The 12995-nt window shown below is 34.2% G+C and overlaps 1 protein-coding gene across 10 annotated transcripts in view; it reads right to left on the reverse strand.

The window, feature by feature from the left end:
- Positions 1-12995, reverse strand: part of LOC127428760 (CUGBP Elav-like family member 4) — a 139939-nt gene that overhangs the window by 25458 nt on the left and 101486 nt on the right. For 7 of the 10 annotated variants that reach the window (XM_051677357.1, XM_051677358.1, XM_051677355.1 and 4 more), the window contains exons 3-4: positions 11154-11202; positions 3898-4026 (exon numbers count right to left, since the gene is read on the reverse strand). In XM_051677357.1, the coding sequence (XP_051533317.1) occupies positions 3898-4026; positions 11154-11202 (178 nt within the window). The remainder of the gene's footprint in view (positions 1-3897; positions 4027-11153; positions 11203-12995) is intronic. The other 3 variants (XM_051677353.1, XM_051677361.1, XM_051677360.1) reach the window with 1 other exon arrangement.

Genomic DNA, 12995 nt, shown 5'->3' on the forward strand with positions numbered 1-12995 from the left:
TTACTGGTTACATACATTTAAAATATTTTTAATTAAAATTGTATTTTTCTAAAATAATAATGTCTCTGATTACATCTAATATATATATATATATATATATATATATATATATATATATATATATATATATATATATATTTAATGGAAGTGCATGCTCATCCAGTTAAATAATTATAATTTACTGATGAAATCAAATCAGACATGACATTAGTATTATATTTCCCCATAGCATTATTATACATTACATGCATACACTACCATTAAACCTCTGTAAACTTTCATTTTCTCTCGTACAGTCTGAGCAGATCACTCTCACGCTTCAAACGGACATTCGATCCCTCGCGCTGAAAAGGCGCATCTCTCTCCTGCTGCTGGTTTCACTTTCAGTTTCCGTGGTTTCGGCCAAACTCATCGTAAAACACCTGTGGCTACTAGTGTGCAATACTATTGTAGTGTGCAGTGAAGCGATTTCCATTTGTATGCTCTTGTTCCGCAGAAGTAGGACATTGCATGTATTGGATAGAACAAGCGCTAAAATAAGAAAAAAACATCCCATCTCCACTATGCGCATCGTCACATTTTTTGACTGTGATGTATCGTCCCACAATAGACCGTTACCCTACTATCTAATGACAGCAAAACTATCAAAAAATTATTACTATAACTTTTACTATAGCGCATTACATAAGGCGATACATTTCAACAATTGCACTTCATAACCAACTACATTTACAAGTTTATTTGAGTGCGATGAGGTTGCATTGTAGCTCATCTGATAACACTATATGCACTTGAGTTCTGAAGATCTCGCTAGAGCCGAAAGTGTCCTAGAAACACCACAAAATTATGTGGTGTTGGGTTTTTCACCTCACATTTGCATTTTGGACACTGGCTGGGTTTCCCAAAGCACTAAGTAGAACGTTAGTGGCACTTAAGTAGTACTTCATCTCTATGGTGCGTTTCCCAAAAGCATCGTTATCTAAGTAGTACATAAAAACGCTTGTAAATTAACGAGAGCTTTGAACCGCTCTTAAGTCCATTAAGTGCAACTTAAATGTATTTTCTCGCATCTTTCACAGTTTATCAGAGACAAAAGGGACATTGAATAAGTCATATTAATATGTTTTGATCACTGAAAAGCCACTGTACACTGTTTCAGAGGATAAAAAAAGTGTGGAAAAATTGCACTGAAATCAATAGGCAGTCTGCATGTGCAACGTGATAGGTCTAAATTAGGTCTAAAGATAGATCTAAATTTACATGACACATAATACAGTATAATGTATTATTGGCCTTATTTGATAATCATAACTATGATAGCAATAGAAATATTATCTCATTAAACAGATTTCTTAAGACATATGTGAGTAAACTGACCCTGCAGTAGGGTTGCCCGATACAAAAATTTTAGCATCGGTACGATACTAAATCGATACTTTAATCAACAAATAAAAAGCTTTTTGATGAAATTACACAGAAAATGACAATTAAAAGAACTGCATAAAGTATCACAGATACAAATTATGCATTTTCCATTTTTATCTTTCTGGATTCCATGTTAAATGTTTTAATTAAATGTTATGATCAAATGGTGTTTAATCAAATTGATACATACAGCTATAATAAAATAAAAATATAATAATAATTGTTTTGTTTTTACAAAAAACAATAAAATAAATGAAATGTTATTTTTGGTAAAATTAAATGCTGCACAACAGAGCCTCACCGTATTAATGAAAACATTAATGAATTTGATTACCTGTGGCACAAGGCTGCTATAGCTGATAAAACACTTGCATTTGTGATATTGCATACAGATAATAATAATAATAATATTAAAACAACCATTTAATATTATATAATTGTTATTATAAGTATTATTGCTACTTTTTGAATATAATTTTTTTATACAGTAGTTATATTTTTCTGTCTTCAATTTCACACATCCAGTTGAATAGAGCTTTAATTTAAGCAGGACTTTTATTTTGACAGACCTTTGAGTTCTTCCTGTTTTAGATGCGTTACTTATATAAAGTTTCCCATTAATGCTGGGATAATCCCGTCGCGACTCTTGAGCTGAAATCTCCGAGCTACACCGGAGGAGTTCATTTAAGTGTTAACAGCCGTTTATACTCTAAACACACTGTATGGAAATTAAGCACCAGTAGCGTGTGCTGCGCTTGTGTGAGTGTGAGAGCATGCATGTGTGCAGGCGTGTGTGTAAAGCAGATGACAGAGTAAAGCAGCACCTCTTGTTCATTCTGTAGTGTGCATGTGACTGTATATTATTAATTAAATTACATCCTTCTGCTGTTTATCACATTTGGCCATACCCAGAGGTTTTTTTTTATCTTATTTCCAATTTGTCATTGATTTCATCTCAAAACTGCCACATCTCATATCATTTTGCTAATGACAGCATACTGTAATATGGTACTAAAATTAGCAACAATATGATATCGTACCCTTTAATTTTTTTGATATCGTGATATGTTAGTACCGGTAAACCGCGCAACCCTACCCTGCAGTTTAAAACCTAAATTAATAGGACTAAATAATTAAATAAAATATTATTAAAAGGAGGTTAGAGTTGAGTGTGCAATGAGAGATTTCCTCTCTCTCTCTCTCTCTCTCTCTCTCTCTCTTCCTCCCTCCAATGACTGGTTCAAATAGTGGTCTGTTTACATGGCAGTCACAAATTGCATTTTTCATAATCGCAGTTAGGCTACAAGTGCACACTGCCTAGAACTGTAAGTAGATGATCTATTTATATTACGATAGGCCTATGAGTATTTCAGTACTGATGTACTGTTCTGTGTGCATCTGTTCAGTTTCCAGCCAAAGAAACAACACAGGCTACATGAGATCCCTTTATTATGATGCGATGCTGATCGTGTACATTCACGTTACATGCATTTCTTGCGTCCCTTTTATTAGTCACTATACTGAGCAAACATCTGAAACCCTTACCAAAGTCGTAATTATTTCTTACTTATTTATTAATTAATTATTAATTATTACCTCCATGTTTGTTAGTAGTTCCACATTTTCATGTTTGAGAAGAAAAACACCTGGACATATCTGCCAAAGTGATCAGCACCTTTGGACCGGACAGCTCCCGTAACAAAGCACTTAACTTCAACTTTAAAATGAGCGATCCACGTGTTGGTTTGGGAAACAGGTGTTACTCCATCGTAAAATAACGAGCGACATTAGTTAAGATGATCGCAAAAGCTTTAGTTGCAATGTTATTGGGAAACCCAGCCACTATCGGTTAGGTTTAGGTTTAAGGTTTAGGGTATGGAGGTAGGTTTTGTTGATTTACTTGATAGAGCATTAACCTTAAAAACCTCATCTGTTTGGGAGAAACTTTAACTTGTTTTTAGCGCCTCACAGTGCACATTTCACATTCTTGTGTGGTGTAATGAACCATGTAATGTCATTTTGCAAAAATGTTGTCACAGTTAATATAATTTTCATGAGATCAGGCTGGTTCTAACAGATATTCTACCATTCAAAAGTTTCAACACCTGACTGAATTTATGTTTCTTAAGGAACAACTTTTGGTCTAAAGGGTTATACTTAAATGCTTAAAATTAGTTTTAAATTGTGCATACATTTGAAAACCAGGCCAGATAGTAAAGGAAAAGCAGCCACCAAGTGCCAAGCATAAAGCTTTCATTTTTTTTTTTTATTTATATAATTCCATTTGTGGTATTTTATCATTTTGATGACTTTACTAGTATTCTAAAATGTGTAAATTAATAATAGTAATAAAGAATGAGCAGGTGTGTCCAAACTTTTGACTGGTTTTGCATACTGCTCGAATGAATTCTTAATCAAATAATTAATATATATATTTTTAAATATGGAAGTGAACAGAACCAAAAAATGAACCTTTGCTGTTTCCGTCAGGACCTCTGAGGATGGTACACTCCTCGATGCAGCCGAAGGACTCAAAAAGGCGTCGCACATCATCTTCACATTGCTGCTTGTTCAGCATGCCAACGAAGAGTTTTCTGTCTTCTGAAACAAACACAGTGAAGTCGTTACATACCACAATGGAAAACAGCAATACTCACAACTCAGCTCAGTTTTTCTGTTCATTCTTCTATTTTTACTATATTTCTATGTGTGAGCATGCATTACAAATCCCTTGGATCCTGCACATAACACTCAAGATTAAAAAAAAAACAAAAAAAAAAAAAACAGCATGATAACAGAAAAACAAAATGGTTATAAATGCAAACAAGGTGTCACTAGAGTTGTAACAGCACAGACAAACTTATTAAAAGTCTCTAAATAAATAGATGAATTCCATCTCAAACTCTAGCCGAAGCAAATACATTCACTCAAAATGCATGCTTATTATCCACTTCTAATACACAATTTTCTGTGTCTGAATCCAGTAAACAACTAAACAACACTGTTGGAGCTACTGTTTAATGAAATGGGTTTATGTGATATCTATGGGAGAACCTTTCACCCAGTCGATTCCGCCACCTCAGGAGGCCTTGTTTATTGTTTGTGCTTCTATTTATCAGATTATGTAGACATTATTGAATTACACATCAGCAATAAGGTAACAAAAGCAGTATTGTTTCAGAGTTTTATTAGGCTGTAATTGCTGTGTCAATGCTGCATGTTTTAAAGTCAAGACAAAGCAAGGAGTATATATATGAGTATATATATATATATATATATATATATATATATATATATATATATATATATATATATATATAAAACAAACAAACAAACACAACAACAACAACAAAAAAACAAGCCACATATTTGTAGGAGCCGAGGGAGTTGTCGATGTAGCAGTGTATAAACAATTAGACACAAGCAGTGCACACACATATGTTTATCTGAATATCTAAATGTGGATATACCGTAGACAACTATTATTTAAATAAAGCTAGATATACCGAAAACTTTAATTTAAAAAATAAAAATAAAATCTGTATAAAAAATATTTTTTAAATAAAGCAAACCACAATTACCATAGACATAAATCTTTGCATTTTTAAAATGATAAAAATATTTACTTTATTATCTCATATATAAACCACTTTTATTTAAAGGATGCTCCCCACTTACAAAAAAGGACCATGGTATCACCATAATTTTTGCACTGGTAAACTTTGCTTTTGTGTTAGATGGTAAATGTGTGTGTGGGTATGATAGATGACAGCAGAGATATTAATAAGCACTTTTGTGTGCGAGCATGTGTGTGTGTGTGTGTGCGTGTGTTTGTCCACGCTCGGTGCTTGCTAACATGTTCTGACAGGGTGTCCTTGCCCAGTCAACAAGACTTATTGCCACTCTGGCCTCTCACCATGGGGAATGTTTACAAGTCTGGTCCACATATCCGGGATAAGACACATGCACAAACACACACAATGGACACTACACACAGGTAAGAGTAATGCCATTGAAAACCCATGTGTTTTGCTAAAAAACAAACAGTCTGTCAGAAAGAGAGGGAGTGAATGTGAAGATGGATGAATAGAGAGTTCTGGATGCACGAACAGATTCAGATTTTCTGATTCACAAAGCATTTATGTCAAATCCCAGCGGGGTAAAAATAATCTACTAGTCTCAGACATTCTTCCCCTTTGAAAACAAATAAAACCATCAGTCTACTCTCTGTCCATCTAAAGATGTGTATGTAAATTCAGTTTATTTAAATGAACCCTGCAATAGATTTAGTTGTTGTTATTACATAGTAATGACAAAGTAGTAACATAGTAATAACATAGTAATAATTATATATGCCGAACTGGTCATATATTTTAAAAACCCATTAAAGATGTCAGTAATTTATTTATAAATTTTTATCTTATATATTTCAAAGAGTGTTGATGGCAGTGGACACTATGCTATTTATCAGTGTTGTTTTTTGACTGCTATCCCTATTAGCACATGTCTTAACATCTTTTGTTTTCTAGAAACAACATTCCAATCAACCAGTCATTGGCTTCTGATTTCAGTGGGGTTTAGGTTAGGGCTACGATTGGTTGATAGGAGGGTGTTTGTTTAACTTCGGGCCATTTCATGTCCCAGATTTCAAATTTACACACACACACACACACACACACACACACACACACACACACACACACACACACACACACACACACACACACACACACACATATATATATATATATATATAAAGGTCTCATTAAAACTGATTTACCAGGTGTTCATTATTTACTTTTGGTACTTTTCAAGTGCCTTTTATGTATAGATTTTAGTGTTTTAGCCCTGTCCCAGACTTTCAACGTTAAACTATGAAAATCCATTATAAAAATACTAACTGTTACAACAAAGTGTGAAATAACATTAAAATATTTATGATAACATTTTTCAAAAATTACGACTGTCCTACAGTTGGGGCACCATTTCCACCACACAGTGGTGGGGCAGTGGTGGCTCCGCGGTTAAGACTCTGGGTTACTGATCAGAAGGTTGGGGGTTCAAGCCCCAGCACCGCCAAGATGCCACTGTTGGGCCCTTGAGCAAGGCCCTTGACCCTATCTGCTCCAGGGGCACCATATCATGGCTGACCCTGCACTCTGACCCCAGCCTAGCTGGGATATGTGAAAAAGAAGAATTTCACTGTATATGTATAATGTGTGATAAATAAAGAAAATTATAATTATACACCTAACAATTTTGCTTCTAATAAAAAAAAAATCTCCAAAGTTGGTGTACCTGTTAGCCAACTTGACAAAAGTGTCAGTGAAAAGCATGCTTGAGATAAAACATGAGTGATGTTTGAAGTGATGTTTGAAGAAAAAAAAAAAAAAGAAAAAAAAAAGGTAAATATTACAGCAGAGTATTATATTGGGTGTAATTTCTAATCTTGCTGTAATTTTACCAAATTAGTGAAAAGTGTGAAAATATTATTTAATTGTGTCTATTTAGGATTTACAAAATAGTAGCTATGAAATTAGCCTTATCAAGACAAAAAAAGCATCCATTTGTATATATATATATATATATATATATATATATATATATATATATATATATATATATATATATATTAATTACCTGTATTGTGTTTAATAGAATTTTGTGGTGCAAATTACATTTTTAAAGTTTATATTTATATATATATATATATTCCACCACAAAATTCTATTAAACACAATACAGAATTTGAGATGTGGTGGAAATGACACTGTGGTGGGAATTTTTATGACTTTTCATAAAAGTGCTAAAAGTACCAAAAGTTGAAGAAAATCCCAGGAACGTTGTTCCAAGGTCAATAAATGATGTTGCTCTTGGAAATGTCCTACTTGTAATCATGCTGTGCATACTACATCTTGTGATTTGGTTCCCATATCCTGATAATAATGGTGTGGGGTGGAAAAAGGCTATTTTGTTTAGAAGATCTCTTTCGTTTTCGGTTAAGCTACTTGTTTCATGTTCTTTTAGTCCGTTCTTTTCTCTAACTAGCACCTTCAATGGTTTCCTTACATTCTCTCTGATATCCATCCTTATTTTACTCTTATGACCAGCCCCCCCCCCCCTTCTCTCTAACTCTGTTTCACTCTCTCTCGTCTGCTTTCTCTCACTTCCTTTTCTTGTCTTCTCCACTATGACCTTTAGTTATCTCTATCCATCCCCACATTTCACTTTAAATGACTAGTGAATGGATCGGCCGGCGACTGAGCGTCAGTTTTGCCAGTGGAATCAGAGGGCTTAGCGGGGACATATATTGTGTTTTTACAGGGCTAACAGGGGGATAAATTTGGCTGTCCATCATGACAAGACAATTGATCTGTCAAGTGTGAGTAAAGGGAAGATGCTCTCAATTAGAGGAAGGAATGTATGGCATGAAATGGGGAGATAGAGGGAAAGACTGTGAAGGAGAGAGGTGCCTCCCTCTCTGACTCTTCCATGTGTATGTCTTGCTCTTTCTGTGGGTCAATCCATCTTGGTTATCTGGAAAGTCAGACCCAAAATGGGGAAAAAGACAAGCTATCTCTTTCCAAACTCCATCCACTCTGGATGTGACACACAGACACGCACATACAATAGTGTGTAACCAGTGGTGTAGTACTGTCTGAAGAGGTGGGCATACTGTGAAAATATATATATATATATATATATATATATATATATATATATATATATATATATATATATATATATACACATACACACACACACGTTAATCTGGGAAATACATTTACAGTGCAAATTATGGTTACTCCAGGGATGCTTGTGCAGCATTAGATGCTGGAAATGTCCCTCCCCTTACTGAAACGGAAAATATGATTGGTTAGCAAATATCCAGTCACGTCTGAAATGAACGTTCTGATTGGTGGATCAGCTTAGTCGGACTGTCTGTCTTGTTCGTGCCATCAGTTGTGCTCCTGCAGCTCTGTGCTTGTTTAAAGAGAATCTCTGTACACTTTTTAAAATAATAATAATAAAACAAAAAAAACATACACAATTCACTCAACGGTGCTGTGGCATCGTGTTATTAGATTGAAACATTTCCGGGTCAAAAGCCTACTTGTTGTACTGGCTTGTACAACCAAAAATGTAAAACATCTTGTTGCTAATTTCGGTACAATACTAGAGTGTGGTGCTAATATTTTATAGGATGGGACATTTTTTAGATTAAATCAATAACAATTTGACAATAAATTTAATTTAAATCTTGATATGGCCAAGTGTAATCATTAAACAGTGTAAGGATGTCATTTAATTAATTAATATGCAGTCTACACATAATGCACGCTTCAGAATGAACGAGAGGTGCCTCACTGCACTGTCATACACAAACAGATTGCACATGACGCACATAATGCAGTGTTTAGTGTTTGAGCGGCCGTGAACACTCACACTAACTCCTTCAGTGCTGCTCTGTGATCTCAGCTTGCAAGTATTTCGGCTTTTCATTTAGAATGCGGACCAAATTAAAAAAAACTACCACACTGGAGGAACACAAAGGTCTATCAAAATAAAAGCTCTGTTTTACTGGATGCATGACACTGAAGACATTACGACAGAAAAATATTATTAATATAAATATATAATATTCAAAGAAATAGCAATAACACAAACTAATAACAATTATTTATTAATAAATGATTTTATTATTATTAACATTATTATTTATATTTATAATAATTATTATTTTTATTGTTATTATAATTATTATTACATGTAAGCAATATCACAAAAACAAGTGTATTGAATATAAGCACACTTTGATTTAGCCGTAGCAGCCTTGTGCCACAGGTAATCAGATTTTTTTCATTAATGTTTTCATATATACCGTGAAGCTCTGTTGTGCAGCATTTTATTTGACAAAAAATGGCTATTTTTATTATATTGTTATGTATTTATTTGGTTAAAGCTTTAAGTAGTTATTTGATTAAAAACTGTTCTGATGATAACATTTAATTAAAAAATTAAACATGGAATCCAGAAAAGTTAAAATGGAAAATGCAGAATTTGCAACAGCAAGACTTTACGCAGTTCTTTTAATCAAGTCCTTTTCTGTGTGATTTTATCAGTAATCTGAGGCTTTTTATTTGTGCCGAAGTATCGATTTAGTATCTATACCGAGGTACAAGGGCTGGTATCGTACTGAAGCCAAATTGTTGGTATGGGAGCAACCCTACCATACACACAAAAACACGAGCTTAAATATAAAGGCTCTGAAAATGGTTTATACAGCCTGATGTCATAGGGGAACATTTTAAAGTTTCCATGATGTCATAATAGAATCTTTTTAAGTTCCTAAAAAACAATGCCCTAGGATAACCTTTTAAGGTTCCATTGATATAATAAGAGATTCTTTGTAAGTTGCAACAGTAGAAGGACAAAGGTAAACATTTTAAAGTTCCTTTGATGTCATAATAGAACCTGGTAACACAATAAGGTTCCATTTATCAACATTAGTTAACTACATTAGTTAACATGAACTAATTATCAATACTTTTACAGCATTTATTAATCTGGTTAATGTTAATTTCAACATAATACAAGTTGTAAATGTTATCATTAGTTAATGCCTTACAAAATAAAATGAACTAATAATAAACAATTGTATTTATATAAAGTAACATTAACTAAGATTAACAAATGCGCTCAAAATATAAGACTATTGTTCAAGGTTAGTTCATGATACCTATGCATAAACTAATGTTACAAATGGAACTTTATTTGACAGTGTTACCAAGAATCCAAGAAACACCAAGAAAGTTCCTAAAGTATAATGCCATAGGAGAACCATTTAAAGTTCCTATGATGTCATAAGAGAATCTTTTGTTGTTCTTTAGAAACCACATATGGGCTGGTGCTTCAAAGAACCCTGATATCACTTTTCCTATTTAAAGAATGATTTCTAGAATCATTATGCTGACATGAAGAACCTAGTACATAACATCAAGATCTTTTCTATTTGTCTTTAAAAAACATTTAGCTCTAGAGCCAAATATAGTGAAAACTAGTTCTGCAAAGAACCTTTATCTTAAGAGCAGTTCAAGCAAAAACGAAAATTGTTATTGCATTACGTCATTCCAAACCAGTATGTCTTCATGACTTTCATTCTTCCATGAAACATAATAGGAGACGTTAGGCAGAACATTAGCCTCAGTCACCATTCAGTTTCATTGTATAGAAAAAAGATGCAATGAAAGCAAATGCCAACTGAGTCCAACATTCTGCCTTACATCTCTTTTTGTGTTTCACAGAGAAAAAAAAAAGTCATACTGGTTTGGAATGACATAAAGGTGAAAAAATGATGACAGAATTTTCATTTTTGTATGAACTATCCCTTTAAATATATCAAAAAGCTCAACAAACTGTACAGAAGTTTTATACTTTCCTATAACAATACACATCCATGAAAACATAAAAGCATCAAACATTCTTCATGCTGTCTGCATGAAGGGTAATCAGACAAAAGGAGTGACCGGCGTTTATGTAAGGCGTGTGCGGGCCGGCCCAAGTTCCTCTGGGGCCCTGTATGACTGTCGGGTCTTATCGAGGTGCGTCATTAAATATGACGCTTTAGAACGGAACATCTATACCGTTAATGGTGACACTGATTTAGAGTGACAGGAAGGTGGGGATAGAAAGAAGAAAAGGAAAGAGAAAAAAATGTGAAGATCTACCTCCCCTGCTCTCACTGTCTGCTGGTTTCACCTGGATCGGTCTGTTCATCTGTGCAACAGAGAGAGAGAGAAAGATCGTAGGAGGAAAAGAGACAGGGATAGAAAAAAAGAAGGGAAAAAAGAGACAGAAGACATTAGATTTGTGGTTGAGGATAAAAGTTTTCAAGAAAAGTGTTATATCACAGTCAGCATCACTATGGGAGTATACATAACTTTTCAAATACAGGAGCGAAAATCAGAGACAAAGAGGAGTACAATATGAAAGATTAAAGCTGAAGTGTGTAATCTTTTCCAAAATTAAAATACTTTCTCCTTTCCTAACATAATATGCAACTATAAGTAAGCCATTTAAAGGTTGTTCCCCCCCCCCCCAAAATTGAAAACACTGTGGCTCTGTGACTATCAAACCATTGGCATGTTTGTTTGAGAATCCCAACCAGCCCAACATAGCAACACTGGGTCAATCAATGGAATAAATGTGGGTGGGGCTATCTGTTTGTCCGACCAATCACAGATGGGCGGAGTGTTCAGAAAATCTGTTTGAAAATAACCAGTATTTTAGCAATTCCGTTTGGTGATGCTAGTAGCACAGAAATTACACACTTTAGCTTTAAAAAAATTGAAGTCAAAGCATGCTGTACACAAAACAACACATCTCATACAGTGTATAGACACATTTCTGTGTTTATATGATTGAATGGGCACTCATATGTAAATGTTTGTGTGTGTATGTGTGTCTCATTAAAAGACATTCACAAAGCATTTCATTCTGCTTTTTTCATTTGTTGCAGATTTCTGATTGACTCCAGCTCAATAATACATGTAAGCCATGGAACGGTCTGGGGCAATCAATTTTTAATAATGCCAATTGTCACGTTGCCAACAGGAGAGGAGAGAAGAGAGGTGAGCCCATGCAAATGGAAAAAAATAATATAAAATTAAACTCCATTCGCAATCCATTTTACAATAATCAAAAGGCAAAAAAAAAAAAAACATAAAAAAAGTTTTAGAACGGAACTTGATTTTATCCATCTGTAAGTAATCGGATGGTCAAAAGAGGACGTTACATACCTGAACAGAACCAGATGGTGGGAGGGTAGGGGTTAAAAAATAAGACTGATTGGTGACGCTAGTCGCAAAGAAAAACTGTTTTGGAGGCGAAGCATAATCTTTCACTACATATAAGTGAAAGATTATGAAGACATTTTTTTATGGAATAATGCGAGACGGATCTCATGAGTCTGTGACTGTGGTGACATTTTTGCGAAATTATATAACAGGGCTCCTTACACTTATCGCGGCGCTAAAAGTGTGTTTTATTTTTTCAAAACAGATGAGGTTTATAAATCAACAAAACTTACCACCCTACCCTAATCTTTCAACCTAAACATAACTGATAGTGTCATTAATGCAAATGTGAGAAAAGCAACCACGACTTTTTGTGGTGCTTTTATGACACTTTCAGCTCACGCGTCGACTCTTCAGAATTTATATTCCGGTCCTTAGCATTGCAAGTGCAATGATCTAACAGTTGAGCTATCGTGTAACTTGATTGTGCATGAACAAGCTTAAAAATGTAGTTGATTGTATAATGCAAATGTTAAAATGTATCGCCTTACAAGTCTTGCGCTATAGTAAAAGTCTTAGATGTTATGAGATAGCATTATGTGAGGACTAAAGTGAAAAGTAAGTGTTTATGAACTGATAAACTGCCCCTTTACTTGTGATTTGTGTGAAAGGAAATAAAAGTCAATGTTGTTTTAGCATCTCTAGTGTTCATTTCACCAGGAAACTGCCACGATATGTACAACGAGCCATGTAAAAATTATTTGGAGGTATAAA

The sequence above is a fragment of the Myxocyprinus asiaticus genome, chromosome 38 (genome assembly GCF_019703515.2).
Source record: "Myxocyprinus asiaticus isolate MX2 ecotype Aquarium Trade chromosome 38, UBuf_Myxa_2, whole genome shotgun sequence".
Lineage (NCBI taxonomy): Eukaryota > Metazoa > Chordata > Actinopteri > Cypriniformes > Catostomidae > Myxocyprinus > Myxocyprinus asiaticus.